This window comes from Aspergillus glaucus (genome assembly GCF_001890805.1).
Source record: "Aspergillus glaucus CBS 516.65 unplaced genomic scaffold ASPGLscaffold_12, whole genome shotgun sequence".
Taxonomy (NCBI): Eukaryota; Fungi; Ascomycota; class Eurotiomycetes; order Eurotiales; family Aspergillaceae; genus Aspergillus; species Aspergillus glaucus.
The window spans coordinates 583,512-605,569 of NW_019170464.1; the positions used below are offsets into that span (position 1 = coordinate 583,512).

At 46.3% G+C, this 22,058-nt stretch overlaps 9 protein-coding genes across 9 annotated transcripts in view; 5 read left to right on the forward strand and 4 right to left on the reverse strand.

Annotated features, from left to right (window-relative positions):
• Positions 1-441: 441 nt before the first annotated feature.
• ASPGLDRAFT_48091 (uncharacterized protein) lies at positions 442-1,423 on the reverse strand. Its single transcript, XM_022546824.1, has 2 exons — positions 695-1,423; positions 442-643 (listed from the first exon to the last, which is right to left on the reverse strand). The coding sequence occupies exons 1-2, from the start codon at positions 1,293-1,295 to the stop codon at positions 543-545; spliced, it is 702 nt and encodes a 233-aa protein (XP_022400240.1). The 5' UTR covers positions 1,296-1,423; the 3' UTR covers positions 442-542.
• Positions 1,424-1,682: 259 nt separating this feature from the next.
• Positions 1,683-3,000, forward strand: ASPGLDRAFT_58636 (uncharacterized protein). Its single transcript, XM_022548328.1, has 4 exons — positions 1,683-2,379; positions 2,434-2,536; positions 2,585-2,781; positions 2,833-3,000. The coding sequence occupies exons 1-4, from the start codon at positions 1,936-1,938 to the stop codon at positions 2,932-2,934; spliced, it is 846 nt and encodes a 281-aa protein (XP_022400241.1). The 5' UTR covers positions 1,683-1,935; the 3' UTR covers positions 2,935-3,000.
• A 109-nt stretch (positions 3,001-3,109) lies between these two features.
• ASPGLDRAFT_1493265 (uncharacterized protein) lies at positions 3,110-3,932 on the forward strand (the record flags this gene model as incomplete). The annotated part of the gene is made up of 2 exons (XM_022542022.1): positions 3,110-3,644; positions 3,704-3,932. The coding sequence occupies exons 1-2, from the start codon at positions 3,247-3,249 to the stop codon at positions 3,930-3,932; spliced, it is 627 nt and encodes a 208-aa protein (XP_022400242.1). The 5' UTR covers positions 3,110-3,246.
• Positions 3,933-5,020: 1,088 nt separating this feature from the next.
• ASPGLDRAFT_82878 (uncharacterized protein) lies at positions 5,021-5,977 on the reverse strand (the record flags this gene model as incomplete). The annotated part of the gene is made up of 2 exons (XM_022550189.1): positions 5,021-5,784; positions 5,923-5,977. The coding sequence occupies 2 exons, from the start codon at positions 5,975-5,977 to the stop codon at positions 5,438-5,440; spliced, it is 402 nt and encodes a 133-aa protein (XP_022400243.1). The 3' UTR covers positions 5,021-5,437.
• Positions 5,978-7,118: 1,141 nt separating this feature from the next.
• On the forward strand, positions 7,119-8,106 carry ASPGLDRAFT_58637 (uncharacterized protein; the record flags this gene model as incomplete). The annotated part of the gene is made up of 2 exons (XM_022548329.1): positions 7,119-7,398; positions 7,484-8,106. The coding sequence occupies exon 2, from the start codon at positions 7,567-7,569 to the stop codon at positions 8,104-8,106; it is 540 nt and encodes a 179-aa protein (XP_022400244.1). The 5' UTR covers positions 7,119-7,398; positions 7,484-7,566.
• A 1,849-nt stretch (positions 8,107-9,955) lies between these two features.
• On the forward strand, positions 9,956-10,778 carry ASPGLDRAFT_58638 (uncharacterized protein; the record flags this gene model as incomplete). Its single annotated transcript, XM_022548330.1, has 2 exons — positions 9,956-10,522; positions 10,573-10,778. The coding sequence occupies 2 exons, from the start codon at positions 9,956-9,958 to the stop codon at positions 10,606-10,608; spliced, it is 603 nt and encodes a 200-aa protein (XP_022400245.1). The 3' UTR covers positions 10,609-10,778.
• A 2,085-nt stretch (positions 10,779-12,863) lies between these two features.
• On the forward strand, positions 12,864-16,804 carry ASPGLDRAFT_82880 (uncharacterized protein; the record flags this gene model as incomplete). Its single annotated transcript, XM_022550190.1, has 2 exons — positions 12,864-13,749; positions 15,942-16,804. The coding sequence occupies 2 exons, from the start codon at positions 12,864-12,866 to the stop codon at positions 16,328-16,330; spliced, it is 1,275 nt and encodes a 424-aa protein (XP_022400246.1). The 3' UTR covers positions 16,331-16,804.
• A 3,490-nt stretch (positions 16,805-20,294) lies between these two features.
• ASPGLDRAFT_48096 (uncharacterized protein) lies at positions 20,295-20,857 on the reverse strand (the record flags this gene model as incomplete). The annotated part of the gene is made up of 1 exon (XM_022546826.1): positions 20,295-20,857. A coding segment is annotated over exon 1 (206 nt), but the record flags the coding sequence as incomplete, so codon positions are not given.
• Positions 20,858-21,709: 852 nt separating this feature from the next.
• ASPGLDRAFT_173020 (uncharacterized protein) overlaps positions 21,710-22,058 on the reverse strand; it is a gene marked incomplete at both ends in the record, with an annotated part of 3,595 nt that continues 3,246 nt past the window's right edge. The window contains one exon of the mRNA XM_022542781.1: positions 21,710-22,051. Within this exon, the coding sequence (XP_022400248.1) occupies positions 21,710-22,051 (342 nt within the window). The remainder of the gene's footprint in view (positions 22,052-22,058) is intronic.

Below are 22,058 nucleotides of genomic sequence, written 5' to 3' on the forward strand. Positions count from 1 at the left end.
GTGCCTACTCTCCGGTCTGTCCCTACTCTCCAGTCCGTGCCTACTCTCCAGTCTGTCCCTACCCTCCGGTCTGTCCCTACTCTCCGGTCTGTCCCTACTCTCTGGTCTGTCCCTACTCTCTGGTCTGTCCCTACCCTCCAGTCCGTGCCTACTCTCTGGTCTGTTACTACTCCCCGGGTTTTTTGGTACAGGGAATTTCTTGATACCTTGCTAGATAAATCGATCTTTTATTTTATTTGCCGCTTACAAAGCGCCATGATGAAATTCAATTATCTTCACAAACTCGGCTGCCGAACCGGACGCTCAAGGGAAGTGCATTAAAATAATGTCGCTTTAGGCTCCATGCCCCTCCTGGTGTTGCTAGATACAAGAATTCATCCTTACAAGTGGTCAACACCTTTCTCAAGATTAACTGTAAAAGGGAAAATCTTACATTCAAAAGTTCTTTAGCTGACTCTATTTTTGACTTTTCTATAAACCCATGAGCTGGACTTGATAGCGCAATTTTCAAAGGAGCGACTCCTGAAATCAAGGCAGTTTTGTCACTGAGACAGATCACAATGAAACCAACAGCTGCTACATCTGCCTTCCAGTTGCTCAGTATGTTGCTGCTTAACATACTGTCTCCAAAGTCCAATGTTTGCTAGAGATATCATTAGCCCTTCATAGAAATCAAGGGCAAGATTTTGCCTACCCAATTGTATCTCTCCTTTCCTGTTTAGGAGGACATTGCTGCAATCAACCGAGCCGTGTGATATGCCAAGCTTGGAATGAATATAAACAAGACCATCGAGAATCTCTCTGCAAATAGTGGCTATATCCGCCTCACTGAAATCCACGACCCCCGCCAAGCCGCCTAGTGGAATAGCCAGATGCATGTACTCATAGACTAAACAGATCGAGCTGGATTCTGTGTAGAATTCTGTCAATGGCACTAAATTTTTGTGTGAAGCTTCCTGGAAAGTCCATGACTTGGGTATTTGGTGTTTCTTTATCAGGAAAGTAGGAAATCCTTCAACATCTTTTAGAGCAATCATCCCATAGCCTGCTTGATCAACATCATATGACTTATGGTAATTGTCCTTTGGTTGTTCTTCCTTCACAGTTGAAAGAGGGGGGGCGTTTCTGTGCGCTTTTATCGGAATTCCAAAACGATATGAGCGGTCAATGAGTGTCTGGGACCTTGTTGCATTATCTCGCCCAGTAAGAAATTTACCACTGCGCTTTTGTTGAACAGGATCATCAGCCCACAATGATTCTGGCAAAACTGTTTGACATTTGGAACTTTCCCCCATCACCTCAAGTGGCAGCTAAGCGCCCTTCACGTTAGGGAAATTTGCACTTCAGAGAGTGAAAGAAGAACAAGAAAGAGACAAGATATATGAAATGGTCCAAATGGGTTCCAGGCTTCTTCAAAAATTGATGCAGGTTTATGCCAACAGAACTTCCTGCAAGCCTTGAAAGCCTTGGTATTTTTGTCATACTTGTGACTAAAATATGGAGCTGATACTGAGCAGATAATCAACTTTTAATGATGACATTTACTTCCAGTCGGGTCTCTGCAGTCTTGGGTTGAATAAACCAACGGTTTCCTTCCAGTGTCGCAAAATTCCGAAGGTGAGCGCCTGGCCGATCGCACCTACTATAGTAAGTTTCGGTCCACTCTTGCCCCGCTAACAGTTGTCAATTCATGTTTCCCAAAACAGTTTGGTATAAGATTATGATGCAAATTAAGATACTATCTGCCGAACTGTTTGGTGTCGCAATCAGTCGGATATTCTACTGCGGACCCAAACGGTTCGGTACCTGCACTAAACAGAATGATTATGCTATATTTCAGAATATAAGACACCAATTTCATTTCTGGGCTTACATCTCCATTACCCTCCACTTCTTTCCGGCCCTAAGATTTTTTCAAGGAAATTCGCTGCCTAGATGGCCCCAGCACAGAAGCTTGATCCACCTTTTGACTTGCCTGTGCGCAAGTCGAGCATCATACCCGGGACGATCTTCCCCTCCACTCCAGTGCACAAAGATACAGGAAAATGTGAATTCATCAAGCATGGCTCACCATATGACCAGCGTGATCGACTGTTCGTTGGTTTAAGTCGCTCATGGAGGGGCATTGATGCCATTGAGTTCAAAGATGGGTCGCTGGTTGGATACATCAGCCATTGCAATACTGAAGGGAAAGATATCCCTGTTTATCACCTGTCCCAAGTTTCCCACCCTAGCTTATTGATTGCCAGGGAAATATTTGTTGCTAGAGGCAATGTTTACTTTTGTTATGGACATTGGGGAATCACATTGAATGAGATTGAACAGCTTTGGCCAGTATATCAGCTCAGTGAAGTGGAGGTGGCATTGGTTTGCAAAGCAGTAAGCTCTAAATGAACAAGAAAATGTAAAGGCCTTGAACTGACGTTTTTGAAGACCCTTGAAGGCCTCAGATATCTCCACGAAGACCTGGACATTTGCTATGGTGGCTTGACAGGTGAAAATGTCCTAATCACTGAAGGGGGCGATGTGAGGATTAGTAAGATCCAGCTCAGCACAATGCAGAGTTTAGCTGACTTGGTTGCAGCCAGTATTGGCGAGTCTCTCCTCAAGAAGCCTAAGAGTAACATACATAGCAAGGCCAAAGACATTCAGGCTGTCTGCAATGCAGCCTGGAGACTGCTTCGGCTTGAACGACTGGTTAGAGTACGTGGCACGATCGGCCTGCTTGCTGATGACCTCGCTGGTGCACCACCTACAGCAACTGCTGATGACCTCCTTCAGGTAAGATTCATTGAATAAAGTCTTAGATGTACTGCTGACTGAATTTGCAAGCATCCATTTCTACAAACCAGCGCGGTGTCATGGTGCCTTCGTCCTGTTTATACACTTTGTACAATCGCCCAAGGTAGCAAGCAAGATACAGAGATCATCTAGGGAGGTCGGGTTGAATCTTGGGGTGCAGCTCAAAGCAGTCAAGCCAGATAGTAAATGAACCACCTGATCCTTTTTATTTTTTATTTTTTTTATGTGAACAAGGTCTATGGAGCTTTTTGCCATCAAGTGATTATTGATCTTCTAAATTGGTTAAATCTATCATCAAAAAATTCGGCTGTATCACTCCTAGGAACGTGTTTAACCCAACATGGAACCAATGGCCACCGAAACAGTACTCGTCTTAGGCTTGCCCCACTCAAATGGTATTAGATAAGTACTTAAGGAAGACCCGTTCCTTCGTAGTTATTCCAAATGTCCACAAAGATGGAAACCTCTCGGACCCCAGCTTCTCCCCATGAAAATGTTTCTATGAATCGGGCCAACATGTTACGTTCCATTGAAACCAGATATGAGCAGATGCTTCTTGATGAAGTTCCCTGGTACTTAAACCTGGTTGCTGAGTTCGCACACTGGGCGCTTCTTGCTGGGTATCTGGTTATTCCAGGCACATTTACTTCACTTCAGAAGTCGGATGCTCTAGAGAAGAGCCTGGACAAGACTGGGGCTGGTAAAGCCATCCTCAATACAATCCAAAATCCCCCGCTTGTAGCAATTGCAGTGTTTCTCTTTTTACTTGGTGCCATGTTGACTGCCTGGCTCTTCTGGGAGCGAAAAAACAACTATATATGGCTCATAAACCGCTTGTTTATGTGAGTGATACTCAAACACCAATATGGGTAGCTGTACTCAACTGAGTTGCCTTTCACAGTCCAACACTTCTCAATGCTACAGCAGGGCTGGTCACATCGCTTGTCAATATTTACACAGCAAGGGAAGGAAATTGGTCGATTATGGCATTATTGACCATCATCACCACCGGCCTTTCTGCTTCAGGGTTTCTGGTTTTGGTGATTATCTACAGGTGTGGAAAGCTTGTGAAAATAAAACAAGAGCATGACTTTGAAGTCAGCGCTGGCTTCCACAGAGTGATGCCCTAGAAGGACGCAGTTTGGACTGTTGAGGTTCAGTCAACAGGCATTCTAAGCCATAGCCATTATAGCTGGACTGTTGGAGTGTGGACTTAAACATTATTTTTCATTACTTGTGTCTGTAACAACCTGCAGTGGATATGATATGAAACTAGAGATGATTGGATTGTTGAGAGAAGCGCTGAGCTCGCCTAATAGTTAACTAGTAATCTATGGTATGGTCACAGTGGCATTCAAGGCGTTCCTAATTGGACCGACTATTTATCCAACCGATCCCTGTGGCGAAATGTGGCCCATCCCGTAATTATGTATTTTGCTTCTTATTGGATTGATTATGGAAATAGACCTGACACGTAGTCCGTACTCCGTATTAATTTCAAGCAAAAGACTATGAATGGAAATCAGTGCCCACAATTATCAGGATTCGGCTGAACCGAAGTGTCGGGCCCGGGGTTTGCGAAGCACTTGTGCCGCAAAACTCTTGAGCTTCACCTACATAACAGTAAGATTTAAGGTACAGAATGCAGACCCATTCGGTTCACAGCTACACAGTTGTACTGCAATATGTAGCCAAACAGAGACATCCAATCAGCAAATAAACGGCAGGGTTCAAGCCAACTACTCCGTATGAAAGTTGGTTGGACGGGTTTGTCGGGCCGAGCGCCGTCAAACTTAGTTGGGTTCACAAGCCTCTAGCTTTGAACGCCACCGATGGATCATATGTTGGAAACAAGCGATAAACACTAATCTGAATCTGGAATTTGGGGGATGATCCTCAGTGAACTTGCCAAAAGTACGATCCGCAGATTAACTGTCAAAGCCACATCAGTCACTAATATCAGTGCATAACACATATTCCTAGCCTAGACTTGAGGCTAATAACATTCGAGGACAATGGATCGGAATATTTTGGGTACGACCAAGCCGCTCACACTTACAGTGGCAAACCAACATGTTTGTTTTCAAGCTCAATTGGGGTAATAATGTGGCGGGAGCACGTGTATGATAGGATCAAGCATGGCGCTGATGAGAGGATGGTCCTCATCCATGACCATGCTCCGTTCACAACCATGGCTATGATACGTCTTGTCTCATTAATTACCTCTTCTTAATTGTCTCTACTTCTCTATATCACATATAAATCCATTCCCATATTGATCTGCCCATTCTGACTAGGTGTCGCGATGAAGGCTGCTTTGGAATTTGAAATAAAGAAAAGGGCAAGGTGTCACGGGCTCAGCTAAGGTAACAGAACATCCAACGCACAGGCTCTACCTAGGTAGCTATCGACGAGAATAATTGACATGAGGAAGGAAGAAAGAAGGTAATGCTGTAGTTATCAACAAAACAAACAACTGCACCTCACATGATAGCCAACCAACGTGACCAGGCCGTCACACAAGGGAAGATCAGTGAACAAATAGTATACCATATCAAGGCCGCCGAAAGGCAATAGGACTAGGCCGGCCCTCTTGGCTCGGGAATTTGCCAAACCTCTCCATTGCTATCCGTTCTCATTTGACAATTTCATCCACAGTCTCAGACAGGTTGCCAATAGTATCAGCAATTTGATTGGTCTTTGCATTAAGGCTATCAACCGCCAGAGATGTGCTGACCACTTTTGCAGATAGGCTTTCGATGGCAGATGACATGCTATTGACACTGGAAGAAAGCGTCTCAACCGTGGCTGAGAGGCCCTCGACGTTTGTAGAAAGCCTATCGACTTTTGGATGAGGCTTTCCTGTCATTGAAAGATGCTTATCAATGGTCATAGAGATATTGTCCATAGGGGAAAACCCATCAACATTGTCATGCATAAAATCGGGGAACGGATGTTGGCTTTCAGCCTCACTGCGCTTGTCTTAGCCATCATAAACATAAGCAAAGCTTAGCTTTTGTCATACTTAGACATGTCTGAAGGATCAATACTTGTCTGATAGGCTCTGCCAATGATGTTGGTAAGTTGGCACAATGTGTCTTTGCCAGGACTTAAACTCACCCGTTTTGCCAACTTCCCACATCTGGAAGGAAATGACTCCCGCAATTATAGGCATTATTAGATTCATCTAGCTCTGTCGAGAGCTCTTGCATTGGATATTCTTTTATCATTCCACCTGCTTCCATAATAGGGCTCGAACATCCAGTTGCCGTGTCCACGAAAGGGCCCCTGAACTGTAAAAATGGGCCGAGAAAAGTGCTGCAATTCCATTCGCCACTGGAAGAATATGAGTTCATATGGGAGTTATGGTCAAAATGTTTGTTTTCAGACATATCAATTTAGTTTAGTTGAAAGAATTGTAAGACTGGAAAGGTAAAGAGATAGAAAAAAAGGAGAAAAAAATAAGGCTTCTTCTTTTTCCTTGTGATTGAGGTAGCTTTATATAGCATTATCACGCCAGCAAAAGCCATTAGTGGTGATCATAATTGACAACGACATCACAACAAAGGAAACAGCTCGGGTGTATCTTCCATTTTACTTCCAGCCAATCAATGGGCTGTTTCTATTTAGGATGATACGGCACGGTTTAGGCTGGATGCTTTTTATCACTCTAGGATAGCTGTTGGAACTCTGTTGACTTTGACTGGTGTATTTTTTCTCTTGTTTCAGTAAAGTTTGGTCACTGGTCAAAATGGTTCTTAACAGCATAAAGAACATAGAGTAGTACCTTATAACTCTCCAATTAGAAAGTATGAAGATGGCAAGATAGGGATGCAACAACAGTATTGCTTGTGTCCTGGTTTCCTTCATGTTGGTGCCCTTTCCAGAAATATTGAAGCATCATTATAATGCCAGGAACCAGACTGAGGCTATCTAGGCACGGTACTTTGCAGCAGCTGTGATAGACAAAGGAAACTCGGAGTGCGCGGAGAATAGTTCCTTGGGTGGACCCAGGACAAAGACAACCGTGCGGGGCCGGAAGAATCGGATCACCCACGGCTAGATAGAAAAAGCTGACTAGATCTAGCCACTGTGGACAAATTCGGCATCGATACTTTGTAGTTTTCAAAGACCGCTACGAAAGGGACTTGATGACCCTCCTGGTGCTAGTTTCAATTCAGGTAATATTCATGAATATTGGTCTGGCATGCCGTGGCTATGCAATTGGACCGTGAGACAGACTGCTTTGAGTTAAACATTCAGATTGCAATATGAGTGTATTTCGGTATCCATGGTCAGGAACTTGAGTCGGATCCTGATATCATGGCCATGTTCGCACGTGGGAAAGTGGATGCCAATCCCGCGGGTCCATTGGGATCCTCATTACTGCAATGATCAGGTCGAATGTGGCCATACGATTTACCAGCACACAACAAGAGTAACATAGAGGGATAGATACAGTTTTTTTCACGCCATTTCACACTCAAATTCTATCTGTTAATTATCACGGGTCAACCAGAGAAATGGGCTCAGAATTCTCCATTCAACTTTCTAAGCAGCGACGACCATAATATCAAACATGAGGAAAGAAAGAAGGTAGAAAACATTGTTAAATCTTTGCCATCACATGACAAGCCGTCATGTGACAAGAATGCTCTTGTTCTAATCAATACTTTATCAGACTTCTCTGCCGCCAAAATCGCGACCACCTGCTCGCGATTTTCCAGCCAGCCACCGATCTCAGACACTACTACCACCAATTCCATGTCCGACGTCAATATGGGGGAAGCCCCGGGCGCCCACGAGACTCCGACCGCTTCCCCCCGTGAGCCCACCACCCCGAAGCGACCACCCAAACGACCGAGACCAGAGACACCGGGAAAGGATATACAGGCACCCCCTACGCCCAAGAACTGGCAGCCCGACCGGGATACGCCCCCTGCATCCCCCTCCTACGAAGCTCCCCAAAGCCAGCTAGGCTTGGAACTCCAAAGCCACATTGCAGCAGCAGTGGCCACACGCACCGCAGAGATAAAGTCTACAGGAGAGGAAGTCCTAGAGCTGGCCTCCGCAGTCAGCCAGAAAGTGACTAACTGGGAAGAGAAAGGCCTACAAGGAGCAGCCTCCCTGGGCAGGGACATCAGGTCCCTGGTCCTCAATTTCAGCAAGAGCCTCGCAACCAGGATCCCCACCAAAGAGAACAAGAACCACCAACCCCCCTCAAAGCATAACAGCTACGCTGAAGTGATGAGAACCTCACCCAACACCCCCAAGACACACCCCAAACCACCCAAGACCCCGTAGTTACAGAGGTTGAGAGGTGAGAGGGTCTCACAAAGAGGAAAGAGTATCACCGCACTCGCTACCGAGTTAATTTTAAGCGAAATCTACAATGACTGGGAAAGCATTGATGAGAGTCTACAAAGTGAACGCAAACGGAAATTCGGACAGGAAAATCGACAGGCCAGAAGGTGGTTGATAGCAGCATCCAGGCTGTCTTACGGCGCTCTCCTGATATGTGGGAAACAACTAGAGCAAAAATTGTATGATATACCCCCAAGATTATTTCCACTGGACCAGTCATTAACTTTTCCTTCCTTCCCCCCCCCTTTTTTTTTTTCTTCTAAAAAAAAAGAAACAAACATTCCACAGAAAAGCAAGTTGTTGCATTGGCAGCCTATATCGCCCAGAACTTCCCAGAGATTGTGGAGACCTACGGTCTTCTGGATTCGGCCGTGAGGAGTTTTCTTAACCAAGATAATGCATTACACCTAACTGAGGTTGAGCCTATTATCACGCGTATTGAACACCATCTTCACGACAGTGGTTCCTCGTTGCTCAGAAGAGCATATTCACCCATGGATCTCAAGTCACTCATTTGTCTGGATGAAGGTAGTCACAGGAGTTCCCAAGAAATTGCCAACACTATTGATCCTGCCCTTTTAGATAATACCCTTCTTAAGGAAACACAAGATCTTTGATTTAGAAAGGCGGATAGGGCAAAGGAATCCAGAATATGTTGGACTTGTTGGTATGACTACAATAGGGCATTCAATCAACAATGAATAACCATGGCTTACTTCTGCTCTATATTGATTCTCTTTAGTTCTGGCTTCTTCCTGCCTTTTTTCATGATTTTTTCTTGGCAAGTAATGCGCCTAAACCCGCTTCTTAATCTACCATGACAGCATCGCGGGATCTTGGTAGGATCCCGGGGTTTGTCCCATGCAGGCAGTCATTAATTTTTAATCTGAAGAAAAAAAAAAAAAAAAAAAAAGAAAAGAAAAGAAAAAGGGTAATTGAACTGGAACCGTAGAGGTCTAGGAATACAGGATATAGGTCCTTTACCGAAGGACCTTCCAAAGAACCTCTTCTCTGTTCTACCACGCGTCCGACCCTAAACCATCCACGGAGTAGTGCGGAGCATTTCGTAACACAAATCAGCTAATCATGTCGCGACACTGAATAGTGTCGCAACCTGAAGAGGAAGCCATAGCGACAATCTGTTGTCAATTAAGTAAAACAATTGGGAACAAATTGCCCATAACGGATGCGACACCAAACTCGGGTATTTTAGATGGAGGTTCCAGGTCTTCTTCGAGTGATCTACAGAGACACTGGACTTTTGGTCTGAGCCTAACTAGATAACAAAGTTGCCAGGATCTTGCTCAGACTCTGCTATCCGATTGGACATAATGCATAATTGCAATGCAACAACCATTAATATAGGAACAGGATACCAAATATTTGATCCCGACAGAGTGGTTCAGCGAATCAATGGACCGTTCTAAGCGCTGTGCCAATGGAGGCCAACTGCGCTGCAATCCCCGAGACTTGGTTAGGATACTATCAAAGGCTATTCTCAAGCCCGGCTGGTGTCCGTTCCCGTGAATTAATTGGCGCAGTTATTTTAATCACAACTCCAACAATCTAACTTATCCCGACTCACAATTACTATAGCGCTACCGATCAGCTGAGCTTGGGCCTCCAATTTGGCCGCGCAAGCTTAGTTCACATCCATTTAGTGCCTACCTTTGGTCAAAGCTCATTTGATTTGGACGGACATGGAATTGGGGTATGGTTAAATAGTTGAGGGCCACATCTTTGGGTGCTCTAGGCAAACCTCATCTTCGCCATGTGTGCATGCTGCAGGATGGATGCTGGTGCTGACCCTATTTATAGGTGGGCTCCACAGTCGGAGGCCCAGCCCTGCAACCTGAATTTCCTGGCTCGCCAGAAAAATGTTCATCTGCGGCATTTGGAGGTGTCGGAGCCGCCGCTCTCGAGATTAGAACTGTGGGCCACTTACCTGGTTGTCCTTGGTCGGGGAGAGAGCCTGGCACGGTATTTGGGTGTTCCTCTATTAAGCGATTTTGTGGAAGAGAAGTTCAACAAACTGTTCAGTACCTGCAGTCCGCCCCTGGCTGAAACCGACAATGCTCAAGGTAGTAACATGCTCAGCTGGGTTGATGTTATCCGTGAATTCGAGTCTGACCAGGTTGAATACACTGATGATGGCACGTGCCGCTTCCCTATCCAAGGCCTGCTGGTCCAAATATCAGAAACCGATTACACTATTATGCAGTCCGGCATTCTTCAAAAGCTTCTCAATCTGTGGCCGGATCCAAGGGATGTACAGGAAGAACTGGAGACAGTTGAGCTTGCAATTGCGGAGGTGTCTGAATGGAACCAATATGCTTTACAAGGTAGGACCGTCACTGTACCATGTTTCAAATTGCAGTTCAGACTGGTGGCTAATATTCTACATAGCCGTTCAACAAAACAACCAACTGCTTCATTCCCTGAAGGAAAGATTTCATATGCTGCATGGCAGTTCTTGTCCGAGCCCCTTATCTGAAACTCAAAGATCTCATGGCGCACTCGCGACAGATGTTCCCCTGGATTCATCTCAATCAGGTCCAGCGCCAGCCGGTGAATGCATTGACACCAATACTGGCGTGACTGTTCCAGATCCCCACGAAAGTAGTGTACAAGTCTCTGAAAAAGCGCATAATGGCAGGGCTTGTAACTTTGAAGGACCGTCCCGTGACAGTAGTGATATGCCTCTGGTGCACCAAGATCTACCCAACACTATATGTCCCTCCGAAACCAGTTCTCGCCCCTGGTCTCTCCATGAGGCAAGCCACCTGTTAGACTGGCTTGAGGGTCATAAATCCCTGAATTGGTCTGAAATTGAAAAGAAATATATGCAAGAGTTTGGTGTTTATCGACGTCAAACAGCCATCCAGGCTAAAGCATTTCGACTGAAACGTGGGTGGTCGTGTAAAGTCAAAAGATCACGTACACGACGGAACCAGCGAAGAGTTCCAGAATTAGTGGTCCCCACCCCATCGCAACTTCACAAAAAAATTTCAAGCGAACAGCACTCTGAGCCTGGTCCACAGTCTGGTCCTGCCCACATCAGAGCATCAATGGGAGTATCGCCACCAAGGCAGACTCGTTCCCTTCCTTCAAGGAATGCAACTGGGAACGATGCACAAAACAATAAAACTCCGGACGTTGTTGTGGACTCGCAACATGCAGCCGGGAATATGGAAAATGCAGGCCCGACGCTTCCACTAGTGGCTCAAAGTACTACTCGCATGCATGATACGGAAGGAAGAAATTTGCGCCATAATAATTCTTTTTCACTTGGAAGTTTGCTAAGCTAAAACACTTTTTTATGACATATGTCTTCTGTGGTGATTGAAGGAGAAATTGAAAAGGGCTGTGTACATTGCTGCTTTTACCTCTTATGTCTGCAAGTAAACATTCGCTTTCAGTAAAATCCTTTTTGGTAGACTCATCCACCAGTAACCCATACCACGCTGGTGACAGTAGATCTAGGTGTTTGAGAAATGGGGACGGTAGTAGTCATCATGACTACTGTGGTGCTAGCAATGTTACTCATGAATGTTGCTTTCTGTTCTCCAGGATTCAGGGCAAAATGTATCTGTTGGTCACAATAGCAGCTCCTTAAGACTGGACAGGCAATGAACCAAACAGGTTCGGTTCCAGTGACCAAGTATAAGTGGTTCCTATTATTCGGATTTCCAACATTATTCATAATATCGCATGGGCTTCCCAATGATGTGGTGTGCAGAGAAAACAACCCATCAACAATGTCAAAATCCACAAAGTCACCAACAGGAATGCTGTCAAGAGATTTTGGATAGAACAAACTGTCCGTGCTAGCGTTTACTTTCACTAGGTGGATTGGGCTCTTAATTTCCTGACTTGAATGTATCGAAGGTACGGCTGTTGGTATTGACGAATGATGGCTTTGGCTCGTTGATATTGGTGAGGACGTGCTAGGTTGTGGATAACTTTCTCCATGAGGTATCCCAATTGAAGGCATTCTTGTGCTTCTAGTTGCTGAAATAGACCATGAGGGTTTTGTCCAGGATGGAGCATTACTGGACATAGAATGGGAATGATGAGTAGGAGTTGCTTTTTGAAATGATGGAGATGATGCTGTTGCAGACAGCAGCATGGATGAGCCTGATATTCCTGGCATAATGTATCCAGGCCAGGAGCACAGTATATTATTGCCACTTTCCACGGGAATAGCTGCTGTGGACCGGCTATTATGGATGGTCATGTGGGATGAAAAGCTATCAAGCCCAGTAGCAGATCTGCTCCTGGGCAGACTATTATACATCATACTGGGCGACACAGCTAGTCCGCTGGGAAACACTGACATGGTGCTCAAGTGACCTGATATAAGTTGTTTTGACAATGATATTTTTGGCAATACTTCATAGGCTGATGAGTGGTGTTTAGTTCCCGAGGCTGCAGCAGATGATGAGGTTGGCCATAGCTCAGTATGTGCGAATGATGAAATTGAGCCTGTTGTAGTTTTCGGGATTGAATATTTGTTGGCAGCAGTTGGCAATTCCACAATGTCAATATCCATGCAAGATGAACAACTCTTTCAGCGTGAATCGAATTCTTGAAATTCCGCCACCACGTAGAGCCGGATTCGGCTTAGAAATTGTTCAATTACATCTAACTCCATTAGCTACCGGAAAATACCAATTTTATTGGGATTTCCGGTCGTGATGGTGGGAGGTGAAGAAATCACTCAGGCAGCAGTGACGGCGGCTCCAAAAGGACCGCGGAACCACTTTGCCAACAGGAACGAACTAAGAACTGGTGTTCAGAAGATACGCCAGCATATGGAAAACTATCAAACAAATCCTCACTGGTATAATGAGCTATTCAACTTTTTCCAGGGGGTGGAGGACTTCGCAAAAGACGCCCAGAGTGGGCGTGAAAACTCTGATTCCGCTTTGGCAGACATTCACAAAACACTGGAGAGAATCCAGAACGACACTAAAAATATACGGGAGAAGCAGAGCATCATAGAGCCCCCTGATTCAGCAGCTTGTTGGAGAGCTTTCCGGGCACGAAACTGGCAGCACGGAGTACAAAACGCCTCCACCCCAACATCTCAAGACACGGGCACCACCACCCCGGGAGTACCGCACACGGAGTTAGGAGTTGACTGTGAACTCACAGTCAAGATACGTGATGAGGCAATGCGCGCTGACCTGAAGAAGCTATCTTCAATCAAGATTGTGGAACGGGCTGAGAGAGCACGAGAAAGTGCAGTCAAAAAGTCAAACAACTCTCCCCTTGCAGTGTCAGCCTTTATTGCCGCACGTCAGCTACCATCTGGGGATGTCAGTCTCCGGGCCAGCAACGCCGTGGGGGCAGAGGTCCTCCGACACCATGCTGATAAGTGGGTGAAAACATTTGGCATGACAACCCATGTCCGGGTGCCGACCTGGGCCTCGGTGGCCCACGGCGTACTCTGCCGGAGTATGGATTTAACACAGGAGAAAATGATGGACGTAGCCACTCGGCTCATAGCAGCAAATCAACACACCTGGGGAAAGGAAGCTGAAATCCTCCATGTGGGGTGGTTGGTGAAACCCCGGAAAGGTAAAAGAGAGGGCTCAATTGTGATTGAATTTACCAATCCAATAGTGGCGAACCGGGCTATTGATCAGGGCACGGTCTGGGAAGCTCAGATTCATGGAACGACTGTATTCTGCAGAGAAGGCCGCTCAAAGCTATGCCGAAAGTGCCAGAAACCGGGGCATGTACACTCTCAGTGCCCAAACTCTTATACATGCATACGGACAGGATATAACCCAAAATACTTCCAAAAATCAATCACAGTGGTCCTCCGGAAGCCTGGGGAAGAAAGGGACTACCGCATACCAAAATCTTACCGACCCGTGGCACTACTTAACACGCTGGGTAAGATACTGGAGGCAATCATCGCAAAACGGATCAGCCATGCAGTGGAGGAATATGGCCTGCTACCAGACACGCACCTGGAGGGACGTAAGGGCATCTCAACAGACCATGCAGTACAGTTGATGATTGATCGTATCAGGACATCATGGGGACGAGGACTACCGGTGGTCAGCTTACTGCTGCTAGATGTAGTAGGAGCATATGATAATGTGTCCCATGCGCGGCTACAGCACGTCCTAAAAAGGAGGAGACTAGGGTGCCTCGAACCATGGATCATGGCATTCCTGAAAGACCGCAGTACACGCATCAGAATGCCAGAGGGCATCTCAAGAGATATACCAACACCAACAGGCATTCCGCAGGGATCCCCACTATCGCCAATACTGTACCTGCTCTACAATGCGGATCTGATTGAACGATGTACTGAGAAGGCGAAAATGGTAACGGCGAATGGCTGGGTAGACGATGTATGCATTATGGCCACGGGGATTAGTGAGAGGTCAACCATTGGAAAGCTTCAACGGGCGTGCCGAACGGCGGCAGATTGGGCGTCGAAACATGCGTCTCGGTTTGATGTCAAGAAATACAAGCTCATACACTTTGTCAACCCACGATCAACAGTCCGACCACAATACTCACCACTACGGATACCCAGGGAAGGGGTTGTCATTGAGGCCAGCCGGACTTCAGAACGATACCTTGGCGTCTGGTTTGATCCAGAGCTCAATTTCAAGGAACACTGCAACCATATGCTGGCTAAAGCAGGGAAGAGCCTTGCGGCAATACGGGGGATAGCGGGATCTACATGGGGAACGTCTCTGGTGGCAATGAGGCAAATCTACCAGGCGGTGGTTGTGCCACAGATGCTGTTTGGAGTAGCAGCGTGGTTCCAGGCTGGAATAATGCCGGCAAAGGATCGTAATAAGGTAATTCAACAATTTGTAACAGTGCAAAAACGGGCAGCATGCCTAATTAGTGGGGCGTTTCGAACAACGGCTGCAGAGGCGCTAAACGTGGAGCTGTGGCTCCTACCAGTGAAGCTACAGATGGAAAGATTGGCAGCAGAGACGGCCATTAGGATACGAACAGGGCCGGAGCATGCAATTCCAGAGGGACTGCGACGAAAACGACCAATTAGTAAGACCAAGCTTGGAGGACGAACACCTCTGGAGATCCAGGCCTGGACAAAGAATGGATGCTTAGTGGCTCCCCCAGGATCTGTGGCAGGAGGTTGGGAAAGCCGGTGGGCATTCACCCGGGCACCATGGCATAAGCCTCCGGAGGTGTTCATTGAAGAGAGGGAACAGGCCACGGCCACGCACAACGCGACAATACAGAAGGATGACAAGCCGCTTGTGGTCTACACCGACGGTAGCGGCTACCAGGGCCAGGTGGGAGCAGCTGCGGTCATCCCAGGCATGGGAGTGAAAGTAAGCCGCCATCTTGGCTCGGAAACGGTGTCCACAGTGTACGCGGCAGAACTTCTAGGCATCCAAATGGCACTGGAAGGGGTCAAACGGCGGAGGGAGGCCTGGAGGCAGAGAGAGAGGATTCAGCATGGTGTGGTCATCTTCTCTGACAGTCAGGCTGCATTGAAGGCACTCCTCCGCCCCCGCATGGCCTCTGGTCAGATATATCAGCGCGAGTGCTTCCGATTGCTGGACTGGTATACAAGAGAGGGGATCCCAGTGGCTATCCGGTGGATTCCTGCGCACGTGGGGATACCCGGCAACGAAGCAGCTGACAGGACGGCAAAGGAGGCAGCAACAGGATCAGGACAACAATCCGGCGCGACAGTGTGGCTGACATCAGCGACCAAGCGGAGGATACGGGGGGACATCACACAAAAGTGGCTGAAGATGTGGGAAAAGGTGCCGGAGGGAAAGCCAACAAAGCGGCTGGTCAGGGCGCCAACAAGGAAGGTACTGAGTTATTGGAAGGGCTTGCGGAAAGCCACGGCATCAGTAATGATACAGATGCGCACGGGACGGATTGGTCTGAGCCACTACTTATCTCGCATTGGGGTCAGAGAAAGCGCATGGTGCGGGTGCAGGCTGGGCAGCCAGACACCTCAACATGTCTTGCTGGCATGTCCACTTTTGACGGAGCTAAGGAAAATGATGTGGAGAAAACTGGAGGCGAAAAAGATATCCCGGACACTGGGGATAGACGAGCTGCTTTCGGAGCCGAAGGCATCGGTGGCTATCGCCGATTTCATGGTCCAAACGGGTCTGCTCTCCCAATTCAATGCGGTGGATGAGGGAGCACTTGGTACAACAAATGAGGACAACGCAGCACAGGGTAGCTGAGTGTGGGAAATGAAGAGCAGCGCGAATAGTGGCCACAACGCCAGGATAGTGGTGGCCACAGGAGGAAACCAATGAATACAATAACTGCCAGGACCGGGCAGCCAATGACAGGGAGTGTATGAGGATGAGGAACTGGTGAGGTCGGTGATACGACAGTCTGGTGATGCAGCAAAGCCGGGTGGCCCAGCGAGAGGATGGACAGTGATGGTGATGAGGGCATACGGCTGGGTTGATGTTTAAGCTTTTGATAGATTGTTTGCATACTTCTTCTCGCAGGGACGGTGGCCGGAGGAACCAATCCGTCGGCTAAACCTCCTCTTCTCCAGTGCTGGCGCTGGCTGTTGACAGCTCGGAAGCTGCGCTTCGAGCACTCCTGCATAGCGACATGTATATAGAGTCAGCTACAACAGGAATAAGAGGTCTACTACTACTACTACTACTACTACTATCCATGCAAGATGTGTAGACCTACTTCCCATTAGCACAGCGAGATGTCATTGGGTATGTATGAGTATACCAGCCAGCCATGGTCTACTATCTCTGTTGTATTCCACATCCAGTACAGAGTATAAGAGCTGCCAACTTCTATGTGAGATGGCACTGTAAATGAAGAGGTGGAAATGGTGTTGATATCACTATAAGGAGAGTGGACTGCCAGAACTTTATTGTGTCAACTAGGGGGTGTTTCTGCATGAGAAGATTGCCTTACGCTGTCCACCAATGCCTTGTTGAAAGCTCAAGACATCAGAGAATGTTCTGAAATCCGGCGTCCGCTTCTCCTGTGTTCCATACCAGCTAATAACGCCTTTCTCCATATTTGTTTGTCTTGACGATATACGGCTATGTTTTAGATAACGTGGTTTGAGTATTGAACCAGGAGAAGCCCTTAACCGTGGCTGTCCTTTGGATTGAAATGGCAACTGCTGGGAGCCATGACAAAATTGGCTGGACAAAGTCGCATCCAATAATAAAATTCGGTGTAGGGCTGCGGATTCAAAGCCTGTTTGGAATATTAATCAGCTGCTATGCATCAATTTCAGTTTCCTGACATACTGTAATTGCGGACGTATCCACAGTTTTGAATCTGTCCGTCAAGATCTGCAACATCGATGCCTTCAATCTGTTGATATTAATGACAGAATTAAGCATAGTATGACTAGATTGATTGAAACTTACTATGAGTGCAGAAGTAAGGCAAAAACAGAAGCTTATCACATATAAGACACGAGAGGAAAGGACTCGCATGGCGAAAAGAATAAATGATTTTGATTAAACAACAAGAAATATTTGGGGGAACGTGTCTGACATATACCATTATACCTCTTTTTTCTGGATTGCAGGCTCTTTTCAATCCCCTGCTCTTCATTGAATCTTCATGTTGCGACCCTTTTTGGTTTCGCAAGCTCAAGCATCCCCAGTCGGTAACTTCATTTTAGCACTGAGAGTTTAGAGGTTTCCAGGTCAAATGAGAAGACAGGGCAAGAATGTATTATTTGCAAACCCAATTCGTGATTCCTCTGAGCCCATTTATGCTGCATTATGGCAGGCTTTGGTTTCTTGTGATCTATAAACTCTTGTTTTCCTGCACCGATGGAATGTATATGAATATCACTTTGGTCCAAACTTTTCCTCCTTTATTAGAAAGGAACCAGCATAAGTAATTCCCAGCCCTGCCAAGTTATCTTTCTGAATTATCGAATCTAACTTGCTTCTAGGCTTTACGTTGATCTATGTATGCCCCACCGATAGTTATGGTCCGCATCGACAAACCGGGCTCGATATGGCATGAACATATTCAGAGACTCTTTTCACATTCAAATTTTCCCCGAAGCTACCGTTGCTGCATCGTTGATCAAGACCTAATGAGCCTGATTCCAATTCGTGAAGTGGGAGCAGTTGAGGATTGCTTTCTCTCCGAGGACTATCGCAGCCTTTATATTTTCCTACGGTTGAATGGCTTTTTACGCCCGAATCTGGACACTGATGTCCTTACTTTCGAGCATATTCATGCACCTCCAAGTACGATAGCTACCTTCAGATAATCAGGGGAATTGACAGTGAGATATCTCGGAAATGCTGCTGCATGAAATCGGTCTCTGGCTTATGTTGATCTTGTTGCAAAATAGCCAGGGACAAGTTATCACCTAAATGTTTTGCAGATTAGATGTCAAATCACTTTTACCACTATATTTTCTTCGATTTATTTTTGGACTTCATTTTGCATAACGACATCCCTATTATGTCTACTCAGCCCGTGGACCGTGTACCATAATAAATGACGTGAAAAAAGCTACTGTACTATATTCATACGGTGACGAACCGTCTAGAACCACATATATGCAATGAAAATAAACAGAATAATGGGGGTGTCATCTGGCCACCCTTGCCCTCTCTCTGCCACTCTCGCTTCACAGGACTGAACGCTATGGAAGTGAAAGATATAGATATAAAACTGGCAAGGCGAAAAGACGAACTTTACTGTTCCATAGAGCCGGTCTCTTCTGAAGCAATCACATTGTCACCATGCCCCATACTTTGGCTTCTGCTCGCGTTGTCTGCGGCTTGGGATTGCCGCCCTCGGAGTTCCTCGTCCAGCGACCGGAGCATCTCAGCTCAATAGGTGAAATATTCGCAGATTTTCTGGAATCCTTCCTTATCGGCATCCGCACGCGTATGATTCATGGTGGAACGTAGAATTAGTTGCAGGTGAGGATAATGGTGTTCCTGGGACCCTGTCAGCCAAATATTGATTTGACTTGGGGCTCAGAATTTTCTTTTACCAAGAGCTCATCAGGGGGTGGCCATTGCCTTCCCTCCTCCTCCACAGAATTATAAGCAAGTGACGCACGTGGATGGTCAATAATGAGATAGACCTTTGCTCCACAGAGAGTTACAAGCTCATGTGATTTTCTTAGCAATGTCGTAGTTCTTTTGGTAAAAGACGTGCGTTCTTGCCTGCCAGGATCAGGACCCCCCATTGTGTTCCTTATGTTACTGAGAGAATTTTCTCAACTGGCTGGCATGCTTGTGTGAGACTGCATGGAAGCCAATGGTCTTGGGTTGCTTTATACCTACACTAGTAGCGCTGGAGAGATGAGCGTGGAAGGTAATAGAAGATAGCTGGATTCTACTGAAAATACCCACAGCCAGTTAACTTTCGTGCAATCTTTTGACCATGACTCGAAGTTGGGCGGCGCAGTTCCTCCAACAGACTCCAATGGGGGCCCAGCAGTTTGGTTCAAATGTGATCCTGTCTGTGGATACCCCGTTTCCCGTTTAGCGCTAATCCAATGCGTCTGTTTGGCTGCTTACCTAAATCAGTGAGTCCAATCAGTTATGGCAACCAACCAACACCAGCTTGCGTCCATGAGAAGGGTTACAAGCGGTAAACATAAAATCGATTCCGAAGTCGGCTTAGGTGGCCCTCAGTTTGTTCACTCAAAAGTACAAGTCAAGAACCTGCGACACTAAACAGTGTCGCAAGCTCAAAGGGCTTTTCATTATCCTGGTACTAAATAAAGAGGAAAGTGTTATTATTAGAAGACGCCACTGCAAGTGTACATCCTTCTGCTGTTCTTTCTCGAAAATGAGGTGGAATTCCCACAATAACAAAGCGCCGTGTCAATTGAGAATCCATAACCTATACTGAAGATTACATCCCCATACTTTTCTAAGCCGCCGCAAGAAAGTGGTACGGCCGCTTGAGGTTGAGATTTCTATACTTGTAGGCGGCAATGGTGGCACTTTGACAGATATACCAATGTTTGTCACTGACTGGGGAATGGGCCCGAGATAACAGTAAGTGGAGAATTTTTCAGTTGAAACTGTTTCTTGACCAATGAAGCGGAGAAATTTAACTTCATCTATTTCTTATCAAAACTGGTGCTGGTCGAATTTGGTATTGTTGACATGTCTATTCCACTATATTCTGTCCACATAGAACCTTCATTGTCTTTCCCTCCTCAGCGTTGCTTGATTGGTGACGCATAAAATATATCAATCAAACCATCTTAAATCATTCCTCCATTTTCGCCACCACCCGATGAACGTCCCCAAAGACTAATATATCTTTGTTCGGAATCGCGGAGCCTTGTAGTCACTTGAACAAGGGCATCTTCCAACAAATGAAACACTCCGAAAACTTCTTCCCGGAAGTGTAGCAGGGCTTGCTTTGACTCCTTTTGCCACTGCAATTCAGCCCGCAGGTAGCTGGCCTCATATGCGAGTTCCTCGAGCTGTTGGCGAAGATCTGTAGATGCTCGTTTCGATTGCTGCAGCCGGGAGGGAAGTCTTTCAAGGCTGGATGATGTGCCACCATAGCGTAAAATCTCATGATCTGTGGGAGAGACTTCTTCTGAAATGGGCTCAAGAGAGCGGTGAGGAAATAATGGCGACTGCATTTTTCTCAGGACAATCAAAAAGTCTGTTATATGGCAATGCCAGAGCTAGGTCTTGATGAGGGATACCTTTGGAAAAGGTGCGATAAGTCTTTTAAGTCAGTGCAAACAATAGCAATGGGTGCGAACCTAAAGATTGTCGCAGATGATCATGAATGTAATGCCAGCCCAGAATGGCCATTGAGACTAAGATCCAAGTTGCAAGCCACGTAGCTACAAAGCCTTGCAAGCAATTAAGCAATTGGTTATTCCGCACGGGAAACAGGGAACATTGCCTGACTACAGTGCCTTGCACAACCGCCCTGCCTACCCAGAACACTTCAAGTTTATTTCCCAAGCTTTCAGTCAATTATACTAGTGCTTATACAGACAGTATGTAAATAAAGCCTCTTGGCAAGCTAAGACGCGTTTTGTAATTTCTAAAGAATTTCAGCTTGGTCTTACTGTTCACGTAAGCTTTAATACACAATTTCCTCGAAGCTTCGTCGCAACTCTGCAGAACAACATCTAGGGCATGTAATATGGAACTATCAATATAACTCCTGTCTTATCTTTTCTGATGCCCCCTCACTCGGTCATACCTCGACGTATTTGTCATATAGGCAATGTCTCTCCCAGCATTCATAGCCAAAGAATGCCGTACTAGCTTGTGGCTGACACTGCCAGACTTACAGGATTCATGTCAATTAGAGAGTAGGAATAGGATCAAGTACTGCAGTGCTAACTATAGCAAAAATCTAGCCAAGTCTTGAATCATAAGTCATTGTTCAATTTAGATAGAGTAAGGGTTACAATTGCATATCATCGTCCTCGAAACTTCATGAATGTTCGCCGTTTGCCGCCTGCAACAGGCTTTAAATCTGATTCGATTTGATGAGCTGCATAAATGTGCATTGGCAGGGGAAGAGGGCTGTCCGCTGAAGTCTGTTGTTTTTAGTTTTCTGATAGGTGGCTCACTGCTGTTTCCCAGTCACTAAGGGCATCGGACGAGGATATGGCAGCTTGATGATCTGAGCTAAATAATTTGTTGCGGAGGTCTGCACATTTCTTAATAAGAGCTAAGGCGTCCGGGATATTTACTCGTTGTTTCAAAGTATAGGCAAGGTTGTGCATGCTGGTTAGAGTGGAAGGATGCTCTGGCCCGAGAACCTGTTTCCGGGTCTCCATCACCTGCACGAACAACTCTTCTGCCTCCTTCCATCGTCCTTGATTGTAGTATGCTGATGCGAGGTTGGCCATGCTGGTTAGAGTGGAAGGATGCTCGGGACCCAGCACCTGTTTC

Coding starts and splice junctions, on each gene's coding strand:
- ASPGLDRAFT_48091 (XM_022546824.1), bottom strand. CDS start 1,295: ATGGGGGAAAGTTCCAAATGTCAAACAGTTTTGCCAGAATCATTGTGG. Junction 644..694: donor GAAAGGAGAGATACAATTGG/GTAGGCAAAATC, acceptor TGATATCTCTAG/CAAACATTGGACTTTGGAGA.
- ASPGLDRAFT_58636 (XM_022548328.1), top strand. CDS start 1,936: ATGGCCCCAGCACAGAAGCTTGATCCACCTTTTGACTTGCCTGTGCGC. Junction 2,380..2,433: donor TGGCATTGGTTTGCAAAGCA/GTAAGCTCTAAA, acceptor ACGTTTTTGAAG/ACCCTTGAAGGCCTCAGATA. Junction 2,782..2,832: donor CTGCTGATGACCTCCTTCAG/GTAAGATTCATT, acceptor TGAATTTGCAAG/CATCCATTTCTACAAACCAG.